General features: G+C 47.4%; 1 protein-coding gene across 1 annotated transcript in view; it reads right to left on the bottom strand.

Moving 5' to 3' along the window:
* Positions 1-104: 104 nt before the first annotated feature.
* Positions 105-12154, bottom strand: part of LOC130122972 (calcineurin subunit B type 1) — a 64382-nt gene continuing 52332 nt past the window's right edge. The window contains exons 5-6 of the mRNA XM_056292064.1: positions 5723-5907; positions 105-562 (exon numbers count right to left, since the gene is read on the bottom strand). Coding sequence (XP_056148039.1) covers positions 515-562; positions 5723-5907 — 233 coding nt within the window. The 3' untranslated portion in view covers positions 105-514. The remainder of the gene's footprint in view (positions 563-5722; positions 5908-12154) is intronic.

The raw sequence follows: 12154 nt of genomic DNA, 5'->3' as shown, positions 1-12154 counted from the left end.
CAACGAAAGAAAAGAAAGAATATAATATGAACCAACCAAGCAGCCTCCCATCCTCAGCACCGCCTCCCTCCCTCCCTCCCTCCCTCCCTCCCTCCACAGCCAAGTGGGAGAAGCCGTCAGTCCTTCAGTCTCTTCTTAAAGTGCTATGACCGGGATGTTGAGGACGACAGTTCAATAACACTTCCAAGGTGGCTTCACCAGGCCCGCAGGTTGAGAGAAAAAGAAGTGGCTTCAAAGAAAGAGACAGAGAGATAGACATACACACAGAGAGACACAGAGACAGAGAGAGACAGACATAGAGGGAGAGACAGACATAGAGGGAGAGACAGACAGAGACAGAGAGAGAGAGAGAGCAGACAGAGATGAGAGAGAGACAGACAGAGACAGAGAGAGAGAATACTTCCATTGAGTTACACAGAGCGCGTTTGCCAGACGTCTTGAGCAAATCTTCAGAGACGGAGGAGAAAGCGAGTTTTGAGGAGGAGGGCAGGAGGATTGTGCAAGCGGGGTATGCTCACACATCCACCACCATCTTTTTGTGTATATCGAGACCACCGACCACCTGTTGAGAGAGAGAGAGGGGGGGGGGGGATCAGCTAGAGAAGACAGACTGCAGCCTCACGATGAGCAGCAGGGGTAACGTTCAGCTCCGAGCAGGCTGCACTTTAATGGCTTTTTTTCTTTTCTTTTCTGGATTTTTTTCTCCCCAACTGTACCCGGCCAATCACCCCACTCTGCCGAGCCGTCCCGGTCTCTGCTCCGCCCCCTCTGCTGATCCGGGGAGGGCTGCAGACTACCACATGTCTCCTCCCATACATGTGGAGTCACCAGCTGCACCTTTTCACCTGACAGTGAGGAGTTTCACCAGGGGGACGTAGTGCGTGGGAGGATCACGCTATTCCCCCCAGTTCCCCCTCCCCCCTGAACAGGCACCGTGACCGACCAGAGGAGGCGCTAGTGCAGTGACCAGGACACATACCCACATCCGGCTTCCCACCTGCAGACACGGCCAATTGTGTCTGTAGGGACGCCCGACCAAGCCGGAGGTAACACAGGGATTCGAACCGGCGATCCCTGTGTTGGTAGGCAACAGAATAGACCGCTATGCCACCCGGACGCCCCCCCTTAATGGCGTATTTTGACATGTGATAAGTCTTGCTGTTCGTTTTACCCACCTCGGAGTACCAGATGGGTGTTGATTTGTAACGTGGAGAATACAAATAGTGAAAGGTTTCGGCTTGGCGCTGGAAGTTGTTTAAGGCCCCATGACTTCTGTCTGAATACTGCTTATGACTTATGCTCACCTGGGAGCCACGTTTTTTTTTTATAATTTAGCCTTTTGTTTTGGTATGCACACAGTATCTGTCAGATTTTGTGGCCATTGAACTTCTAATGGTTAACTCCTTTTGGACAGCCGGCGGGTTGTGGCAACATACCCTGGATTTCTGCAGTCTTCTGGCAGTATTTGCAAATCATAAATGGCAGTCATAGTATTCCATGTCATTCCGTTCAGGGAAGACGGCAACTGAAATCATGCATCAACTGCCCTCCATGAGCCTTGAAGCCTTCCAGCAGCTTCTTTTGCTGAGAGGGAAACAAACCTGGAGGTTAAATTCCTCTGAACCACTTCCTTAAAATGTTCTCCTATGTCACCGAGCCGTTTTAGCTCGAGGCTCCGGGGATCCAGCTGTCAGATCTGGGCCTGTGTCTGTCAAGGTTACAGCTCGTGTGTTTCATTTATGGAAACGTCTCTGAGCAACTTGTGCCGGTGGCCTATTTGAGACGTTGCTCTGATATTGTCGATATTACAAGGTCGATCTAGAACACAAGTCGTGCACTGCAGCCGCATGGTTGTCTCTGTCCACGGGTACTTTAAGGTGGATGAGTAAACTATTCATGGAATAAAGCAAATTGGCTCAACAAAAGGCAGCCTTGTTATTTTTGTGTTGATCTGATGTATTAGACCACAATCTCAAATGGTATCAACAAAATGCATTAATATCTTATTTAACAAATCTTTGGGTCCAGGTCTTGACATGTCAAGCCAGGTCTTGACATGGCTTGACACTGGTTTATGGTCTAAACCGTGATCAAATAAGGCCTGATCCTGGTCATAATGAGTCTGACTTAACTAAAGCTTTATACCAAATGTACAATCCCAGCCTGTCCTATGTAGATTAAACACTCACAAATGTTGTGTGTCCTACAATCTTTCTACAACCCTGACTCGTTCAATTCTACAGGGTCCATGTCCACCAGTGCCACGCAGTCTTAGGCTTCAACAGTTTTATGGGGCTTGTTTCCCATTTTTATTCAAGAGCATGGTCTTTCAATTTGAGAGCATGACTTACTGGTTTCACATTCAGATGTTCTAACGCTTCCCCTAAAAACCCTGTGCTGGCACTCAAATAGCCCATGCTTAAATTTAGATTTGCTCCGCTTCTGCTCAAACTGTATGCTTGCCACTCCTATGTTGCTGCTTGCACAGATTTTCTGCGCTCCAGCTTCCACCGGTCTCCTTGCACTCAGGCTGCTTCTGTGTGCTTGTAAAATGTCTGCTCTAAGATTTCCACTCTGTTCTCGGATTGTTTTGTGCAATAACTCTGTCAAAATTCCCCAACCAACAGAATGCCAGGTTAAGTGTTGTCCAATGAAATGATCCCTGCCTTGATGCGGGTTTGTTCACTTTACTTCTTAGAGCGTGCCTTACGCACAGGTACTCTTTAACCTTCTCCTGGATCAGCACCTTGTGTGTACCAATGATCTCAAGAGCTATGTCGTCCGGAGTTTGGCTCCTGGTAGGGTCACTCAAGGCAGATAGGTCAAGGGGCAGGTTCCAGACGAAGTGTGATCCAACAAAGACCTCAACGGCGGAACTGGTGGAAGATGTCGCCAGGTCACAACAGCAGTGAAGGCAGATGAAGGCTGCAACAGAGGGGGTGTCTCCAATCATCTTTGTTCTCCATGCCATTGGACTCTGGCCACCCCCTGCCAAGGACCGTGTGATGGCTGCAGGAGCATCAGCCACTCCACCTAAAAAGCTGTCATGTGCAGGCGTCCTCCCATTATGCAGCTCCATGATCAGCCTCTACACCCACCTGAAGACCCAGAGGGAGGAAAGTCATACTCGACCCCAAGTGACAGCCAATGATGATCCATGTTAGATCAGAATACGAGGTGCTTCTGCTGACTTATAAAATCCTAAATGGGCTTGCCCCATCTCACCTGTCTGATCTCCTTAAACTGTACATTCCATCTCGAGCTCTTTGCTCTCAAAATACAGGGCTCCTGTGTGTACCCAAAGTTAAAAAGAAGTCAGCTGCTGGCAGGGCCTTTTCCTATCGGGCTCCGTTCTTGTGGAATAACCTGCCTGCTGCCATCAGACAATCAGAGTCTGTTGAGTCTTTAAATCCAAACTTAAAACTCATCTTTTTGCCTTAGTTTACAATTAGTTGCCTTTAAGTTGAGTGCTTCACAACCTGGACTGGATGGTGGGTCAGTTTCTGTCTCAATGAATTTACCAACCACTGTTCTGCCACCGGGCGGCACGGTGGCGTAGTGGTTAGCGCAGTTGCCTCACAGCAAGAAGGTCCTGGGTCGAGTCCTGGGGTAGTCCAACCTTGGGGGTCGTCCCGGGTCGTCCTCTGTGTGGAGTTTGCATGTTCTCCCCGTGTCTGCGTGGGTTTCCTCCGGGGGTTCCGGTTTCCTCCCACAGTCCAAAGACATGTAGGTCAGGTGAATCGGCTGTACTAAATTGTCCCTAGGTATGACTGTCTGTGTGTGCCCTGTGATGGTCTAGCAGCCTGTCCAGGGTGTCTCTCCACCTGCCGCCCAATGACTGCTGGAATAGGCTCCAGCATCGTGTCTGTGAATGTTCTCATTCATCCAGGTCGTCATGGTTCTCCAAAGGAGTTGAATCAAGTACAACTGGACTTGGTATATATCCGTGAAGACGTTTCACCTCTTATCCACGAGGCTTCCTCAGTTCCTGCCTTTCTGACTAGACCAAGCTAGTCTGACTGACTGGTGATGAGACTCAGATATTTAGCCTCTTAGGAGTCGTTATCAGAGCTATAGATGTCAATGGCTCCAGCATCCCCGCGTCCCTGAGAGCAGGATAAGCGGTTTAGATAATGGATGAATGTTCTGCCACAGAGATTATAGAGTATAGATTATACAGTATAGATTATGAGTATAGATTATACAGTATAGATTAGAGTATAGATTATACAGTATAGATTGAGTATAAATTATGCAGTATAGTGTGGATTATAGAGTGTAGATTATACAGTATAGATAATAGAATATAGATTGACTATTGCAAACTGCTCTCTTCTCTCACATCTTTTCTCTCTCTCCGAATGATGTCTTCTTCTTCTCCTTTCTCTTCTTGTGTGTGTGTGAATGGTGTCATGTGAGTCTCCCTTGTGTGCATGTGCAGTCTGTCCTCCTCCCAGGTCTCTATGGTGGTGGTGGTGGTCATGTGGCTCAGGTCCTGAGCTGTTCTGGTGGTGTCTGGACACTGCTTGGCATCCTCCTCATCATATTCTTCATATATTTTATAATTCCATTATAATTGTGTTATTGTCTTTCAATGGTGTGTTGTGTAAATTGTGTAAGCACAACATCATGTCACGTTGTGCGTCTTGGGAGAGAGATCCTCCTCTGTTGCTCTCCCAGAGCTTTCTTCCTGTCTTCCTCCCTGTTAAAGGGTTTTTTTAGGGAGTTGTTCCTTATCCGATGTGAGGGTCTAAGGACAGGATGTTGTGTTGCTGTAAAGCCCACTGAGGCACATTTGTAATTTGTGATATTGGGCTATACAAATAAAATTGACTTGACAATTTTGAGACCCAATATCCACAGAATTTTTATCGCAAACATTTATTATATTTTTGTTATTGTATAACCTTTACCCCCTTGCCTACTTGATTGTAGTTACAAATATACTTTTAAAACCCATTGACACTCCTTGTAGAATATACCCCTAGAATATACCCCTTACCCTTCATTTATAATGTTGCACTGTGTCCCGCATCATACCAAGACCAATTCTCATCACACAACAGGGGGGAAACTCCAGCCTGCGCAGAAACTTTTTTTTTCTCCCCAATTGTACTTGGCCAATCACCCCACTCTTCCGAGCCGTCCCGGTCTCTGCTCCGCCCCCTCTGCTGATCCGGGGAGGCTGCAGACTACCACATGCCTCCTCCCATACATGTGGAGTCACCAGCCGCTTCTTTTCACCTGACAGTGAGGAGTTTCACCAGGGGGACGTAGCGCGTGGGAGGATCACGCTATTCCCCCCCAGTCCCCCCTCCCCCCTGAACAGGCACCCTGACCAACCAGAGGAGGCGCTAGTGCAGCGACCAGGACACACACCCACATCCGGCTTCCCACCTGCAGACACGGCCAATTGTGTCTGTAGGGACGCCCGACCAAGCTGGACGTAACGCAGGGATTCGAACAGGCGATCCCCGTGTTGGTAGGCAACGGAATAGACCACCACGCCACCCGGTCGCCCCATGCACAGGAAGCTTTTGATACCAAACTTCAAAATACAAACTGAGCTGTGCAGCCAAAGCAAATAGCCGTTGTGTTTTTCCACAATTTCTCTGCCCGTTTGATATCAGCTGCATCTGAATCAGCAAAAAAGTCACTGCCCCCAAAATGCCCCCTGAGAGGGAGGTGTGTGTGTGTGGTGGATGGGGTTGGTCAGACTTACTGCGCAGAACTCCTCGAAGGATATCCTGCCATCTCCGTCCTTGTCTGCATTGATGATGGTCTTGTCCACAATCTGCTGCAGCTGAGTGTCCTTTAGGTTGTTGCCCACCATCATTTTGAGGACCTGGAAGAGCTCGCCGTTGGAAATGTAGCCATCCTTGTCCATGTCATAGATTCTGAAGGCGACTGGAGGGTAGGGGTAGTTAAATGATTGGGGTTTAAGATTGGCGGGTGGGTGTGTAATGGGGTGAGGGGTGGGAGTGGGTTCAAATGGGAAGATTTGAGAAGAAAGCAGATGTCAGTCTGCATTACTGCAGCAAGTCTGTGTGCATATCAGCAAGCTAATTAAGTAGAAAGAGAACAAACTAAACCCCAATCCCATTTGAATTTGATTAAAAGGCAATTAACCTTTCTTCAGCATTCCATCTTTCCTGAGACTGCAGTTAAGGACAAGGGGCATGCAGAGCAGGGGTAGACATAACAGGGAGGTAACAGAGGTCACTGAGTAGGGTTGGGTATCAAGAACCAGTTAAAACTCTTAAATGGAAATATTGTTTTTAAGTGATTACATCCATCCATCCATCCATTATCCAAACTGCTTATCCCGCTCCCGGGGTCGCGGGGATGCTGGAGCCTATCCCAGCAGTCATTGGGCGGCAGGCGGGGAGACACCCTGGACAGGCCGCCAGGCCATCACACAGACAGACAGACAGACAGACAGACAGACACAGACACACACACACACACACACACACACACACACACACACACACCTAGGGACAATTTAGTATGGCTGAGTCACCTGACCTACATGTCTTTGGACTGTGGGAGGAAACCGGAGCCCCCGGAGGAAACCCACGCAGACACGGGGAGAACATGCAAACTCCACACAGAGGACGACCCCCAAGGTTGGACTACCCTGGGTCTCGAACCCAGGACCTTGTTGCTGCGAGGCGACAGCTGTAAGTACTGCCCCACCGTGCTGCCTAGGTTTTGGTGATTACATCCAGTAATAACATTAATGGTTTTCATGTTAACTGACTCGCTGCCATGATCAAGCAGTAACAGGAAGTATTGCAGAGCCACCATACAGTAGTATGATTACTCAAATATCTATGTTCCGGGTGTTTGGTTTCCATTTAAACGTACTCATTGTCCCTAAGCAGTGACAAGATGTCTTGTTAAGGGGTCACATCCCTCCTCAGCTGTTGAGTGTCCTTCATTTAGATTGCCTTTCTGTTATTTACAGAATATCCAAGTACTGTATATCCTATAATTTAAGTTACTGACTACAGATGTATAGTTAATATATTAAAATAAGAATTAAAATAATGTTCATTATTCAAAGAAACAATATTCAATAACATTCCTTGTATGCCGTTTACTTGGCTGATAAACATTCATGTGATGAGAACTAGAATTCTAAAGATTGAGTCTATAGTCATTTGAGTCCAGTATTGCAAGGAGATGACCCAACATCCAAAACCCCATAGACTATTACTGAGGTAAAAGTAGTAGTTATATAGTTGGTATATTTTGTGATGATAAAATCAGAACTGAAATTCTATAGAAGGGTAATACCTACAGATACAGCTGCCGAGAACTGCCAGCAGGTTGCAGCCAGTTTCAACAGGTGAAACTGGCTCGGATATGGCTGGCAGCGTGCTGGGATCTGGCTGGGGGCAGCAATTCTGAGTGGCTGGTACTGTAGGTGTAGTAATTTGAGTGTAATACTGCAATAGGATGAGTGTAATATTGCAGTAGGATGGCCAACATCATAAACCCCAGAAGAATTTATTAAGATAATAGTTTGTTTTTGAAAAATTTCAATTTTTTTCCTTTCAAAATAATAAGAACTTGAGGAGTGCACTCAGAGGAGTGACTTGGTGGTCTGTAGGATGACTTTGGAGACCAAGAAGAGGAAGAGAGTGAAGGCAGAGCCGAAGATCAAATGGTGGAAGTTGAAGAAGGAAGACTGTTGTGTGGAGTTCAGGGAGGAGGTAAGACAGGCACTGGGTGGTGGTGAAGAGCTGCCAGATGGCTGGACAACCACTGCTGCAATAGTGGGGGAGACAGCTAGGAAGGTACTTGGTGTGTCATCAGGACAGAGGAAGGAAGACAAGGAGACTTTGGTGGTGGAATGAGGAAGTACAGCAAAGTATACAGAGGAAGAGGTTGGTAAAGAAGGAGTGGGATAGTCAGAGAGAGGAAGAAAGTAGACAGGAGTAGAAGGAGATGCAGCGTAAAGTGAAGAGAGAGGTGGCAAAGGCAAAGGAAAAGGCGTATGGTGAGTTGTATGACAGGTTAGACACTAAGGAAGGAGAAAAGGACTTGCACCAATTGGCTAGACAGAGGGACCAAGCTGGGAAGGATGTGCAGCAGGTTAGGGTGATGAAGGATAGAGACGGAAATGTGCTGACAAGCGAGGAGAGTGTGTTGAGAAGGTGGAAGGAGTACTTTGAGGGGCTGATGAATGAAGAAAATGAGAGAGAGAGAAGGTTGGATGATGTAGGGATAGTGAATCAGGAAGTTCAGCGGATTAGCAAGGAGGAAGTGAGGGCAGCTATGAAGAGAATGAAGAGTGGAAAGGCAGTTGGTCCTGATGACATACCTGTGGAGGCATGGAGGTGTTTAGGAGAGATGGCAGTGGAGTTTTTAACTAGATTGTTTAACACAATCCTGGAAAGTGAGAGGATGCCTGAGGAGTGGAGAAGAAGCATACTGGTACCGATTTTCAAGAACAAGGGTGATGTGCAGAACTGTAACAACTACAGAAGTATAAAGTTGATCAGCCACAGCATGAAGATATGGGAAAGAGTAATAGAAGCTAGGTTAAGAGGAGGAGAGGTGATGATCAGCGAGCAGCAGTATGGGTTCATGCCACGAAAGAGCACCACAGATGTGATGTTTGCTTTGAGAATGTTGATGGAGAAGTATAGAGAAGGCCAGAAGGAGTTACATTGTGTCTTTGTAGATTTAGAGAAAGCATACGACAGGGTGCCGAGAGAGAAGGTGTGGTATTATATGAGGAAGTCGGGAGTTGCAGAGAAGTATGTAGGAGTGGTGCAAGATATGTATGAGGGCAGTGTGACAATGGTGAGGTGTGCGGTTGGAATGACAGATGGGTTCAAGGTGGAGGTGGGATTACATCAAGGATCGGCTCTGAGCCCTTTCTTGTTTGCAATGGTGATGGATAGGTTGACGGACAAGATCAGGCAGGAGTCTCCATGGACGATGATGTTCGCGGATGACATTGTGATCTGTAGCGAGAGTAGGGTGCAGGTTGAGGAAAGCCTGGAGAGGTGGAGGTATGCACTGGAGAGAAGAGGAATGAAAGTCAGTAGGAGCAAGACGGAATACCTATGCGTGAATGAGAGAGAGGACAGTGGAATGGTCAGGATGCAAGGAGTGGAGGTGACAAAGGCATTTGAGTTTAAATACTTGGGGTCAACTGTCCAAAGTAACGGGGAGTGCAGTAGAGAGGTGAAGAAGAGAGTGCAGGCAGGTTGGAGTGGGTGGAGAAGTGTGTCAGGAGTGATTTGTAACAGAAGGGTACCAGCAAGAGTTAAAGGGAAAGTTTACAAGATGGTTGTGAGGCCAGCTATGTTATATGGTTTGGAGACAGTGGCACTGATGAAAAGACAGGAGGTGGAGCTGGAGGTGGCAGAGATGAAGATGCTAAGATTTTCACTGGGAGTAACGAAGAAGGACAGGATTAGGAACGATTATATTAGAGGGACCGCTCAAGTTGGACGGTTTGGAAACAAAGCAAGAGAGGCAAGATTGAGATGGTTTGGACATGTGTGGAGGAGAGATGCTGGGTATATTGGGAGAAGGATGCTGAATATGGAGCTGCCAGGGAAGAGGAGAAGAGGAAGACCAAAGAGGAAGTTTATGGATGTGGTGAGGAAGGACATGCAGGTGGCTGGTGTGACAGAGGAAGATGCAGAGGACAGGAAGAGATGGAAACAGATGATCCCCTGTGGTGACCCCTAACCGGAGCAGCCGAAAGTAGTAGTAGTAGTAGTAGTAGAGTTTAACACAATCCTGGAAAGGGAGAGGATGCCTGAGGAGTGGAGAAGAAGCATACTGGTACCGATTTTCAAGAACAAGGGTGATGTGCAGAACTGTAGCAACTACAGAGGTATAAAGTTGATCAGCCACAACATGAAGATATGGGAAAGAGTAATAGAAGCTAGGTTAAGAGGAGAGGTGATGATCAGCGAGCAGCAGTATGGTTTCATGCCATGAAAGAGCACCACAGATGTGATGTTTGCTTTGAGAATGTTGATGGAGAAGTATAGAGGAGGCCAGAAGGAGTTACATTGTGTCTTGTAGATTTAGAGAAAGCATACGACAGGGTGCCGAGAGAGGAGGTGTGGTATTGTATGAAGAAGTCGGGAGTTGCAGAGAAGTATGTAGGAGTGGTGCAGGATATGTATGAGGGAAGTGTGACAGTAGTGAGGTGTGTGGTTGGAATGACAGATGGGTTCAAGGTGGAGGTGGGATTACATCAAGGATCGGCTCTGAGCCCTTTCTAGTTTGCAATGGTGAAGGACAGGTTGACGGACAAGATCAGGCAGGAGTCTCCGTGGACTATGATGTTTGTGGATGACATTGTGATCTGTAGTGAGAGTAGGGTGCAGGTGGAGGAGAGCCTGGAGAGGTGGAGGTATGCACTGGAGAGAAGAGGAATAAAAGTCAGTAGGAGCAAGACGGAATACATATGCTATGAGAGGGAGGACAGTGGAATGGTGAGGATGTAAGGAGTGGAGGTGACGAAGGTGGATGAGTTTAAATACTTGGGGTCAACTGTCCAAAGTAACGGGGAGTGCAGAAGAGAGGTGAAGAAGAGGGTGCAGGCAGGGTGGAGTGGGTGGAGAAGAGTGTCAGGAGTGATGTGTGACAGAAGGGTACCAGCAAGGGTTAAAGGGAAGGTTTACAAGATGGTAGTGAGACCAGCTATGTTGTATGGTTTGGAGATAGTGGCACTGATGAAAAGACAGGAGGTGGAGCTGGAGGTGGCAGAAATGAAGATGATAAGATTTTCATTGGGAGTGATGAAGAAGGACAGGATTAGGAACGAGTATATTAGAGGGACAGCTCAGGTTGGACGGTTTGGAGACAAAGCAAGAGAGACAAGATTGAGATGGTTTGGACATGTGTGGAGGAGAGATGCTGGGTATACTGGGAGAAGGATGCTGAATATGGAGCTGCCAGGGAAGAGGAGAAGAGGAAGGCCAAAGAGGAGGTTTATGGATGTGGTGAGGGAGGACAAGGTGGCTGGTATGACAGAGAAAGTTGCAGGAAGACAGGAAGAGATGGAAACAGATGCTCAACTGTGGCGCCCCCTAACGGGAGCAGCCGAATATGGTTGTAGGTTGCTGATTTGATCCCCGACTCTGCGGAGAGCATGTCAAAGTGTCCTTGAGCAAGACACTGAACCCTTAACTGCTCCTGATGAGCAGCATGGCACCTTGCATGGCAGCCTCCGCCATCAGTATATGATAGTGTGTGTGAATGGGTGAATGTGAGGCGTACACTGTAGAGCACTGCAAGTGGTGGGGAGACTAGAAAAACTCCATGTAACTGCAGTCCATGTACCATGAGCGGTAGTACAGCAGTGCACTCAGTAGAGTGCAGATCTCTGCCAGGCACACATACCTCCCCCTCTCCAATGTTTAAACTTGGTGACAAACCACCCCCTTTTTTTGTCTGCTCGGGGAAGGGAAATACACGCCAACACGGACAGAAAAGCCAGTGTTTTTCCTGCCAGTACAAGACTTTTGTGCAACGCCCAAGTCGACTGAACGGGAAATATGGGCAAAAAATGTTGTTAATATAAAACGCTCAAGCTAAAAAAAATTACCTAGTGAAAAGGGTTTGACTGTCAACGTACTGATGCGCAGCCTCCTAAGCAGACCCTCGCACGAAAACGACCAAGTCTAATATCACAGACACATATAAGAGAGATCAGACTGTCATCATTTCACAGCCCTTATTAAAAGACTTCAAATGTGTCTTGATGCTGCTCAGTAATCCAGGTAAGAAAAGTAACCAAAGGTGAGTCAGTTCACCTGGACACAACGTCTACTGACAGACACGTTGTATCATCATCATCTGAGAGGCGTCTTCAGTCTCACCTGACTGCAGGTGTCCCACCCTTATACATCATACAGGGACTGCAGGTGTCCCCACTCTTATAAACAATATACAGTGACTGCAGGTACCCCCACCCTTATCAACAATATACAGTGACTGCAGGTACCCCCACCCTTATACATCATACAGGGACTGCAGGTGTCCCCACTCTTATAAACAATATACAGTGACTGCAGGTACCCCCACCCTTATCAACAATATACAGTGACTGCAGGTGTCCCCACCCTTATAAACGATATACAGTGACTGCAGGTGTCCCCACCCTTATAAA

Source organism: Lampris incognitus, chromosome 13, assembly GCF_029633865.1.
Source record: "Lampris incognitus isolate fLamInc1 chromosome 13, fLamInc1.hap2, whole genome shotgun sequence".
Classification (NCBI taxonomy): Eukaryota; Metazoa; Chordata; class Actinopteri; order Lampriformes; family Lampridae; genus Lampris; species Lampris incognitus.
This window is presented reverse-complemented; position numbering and strand designations above follow the sequence as displayed.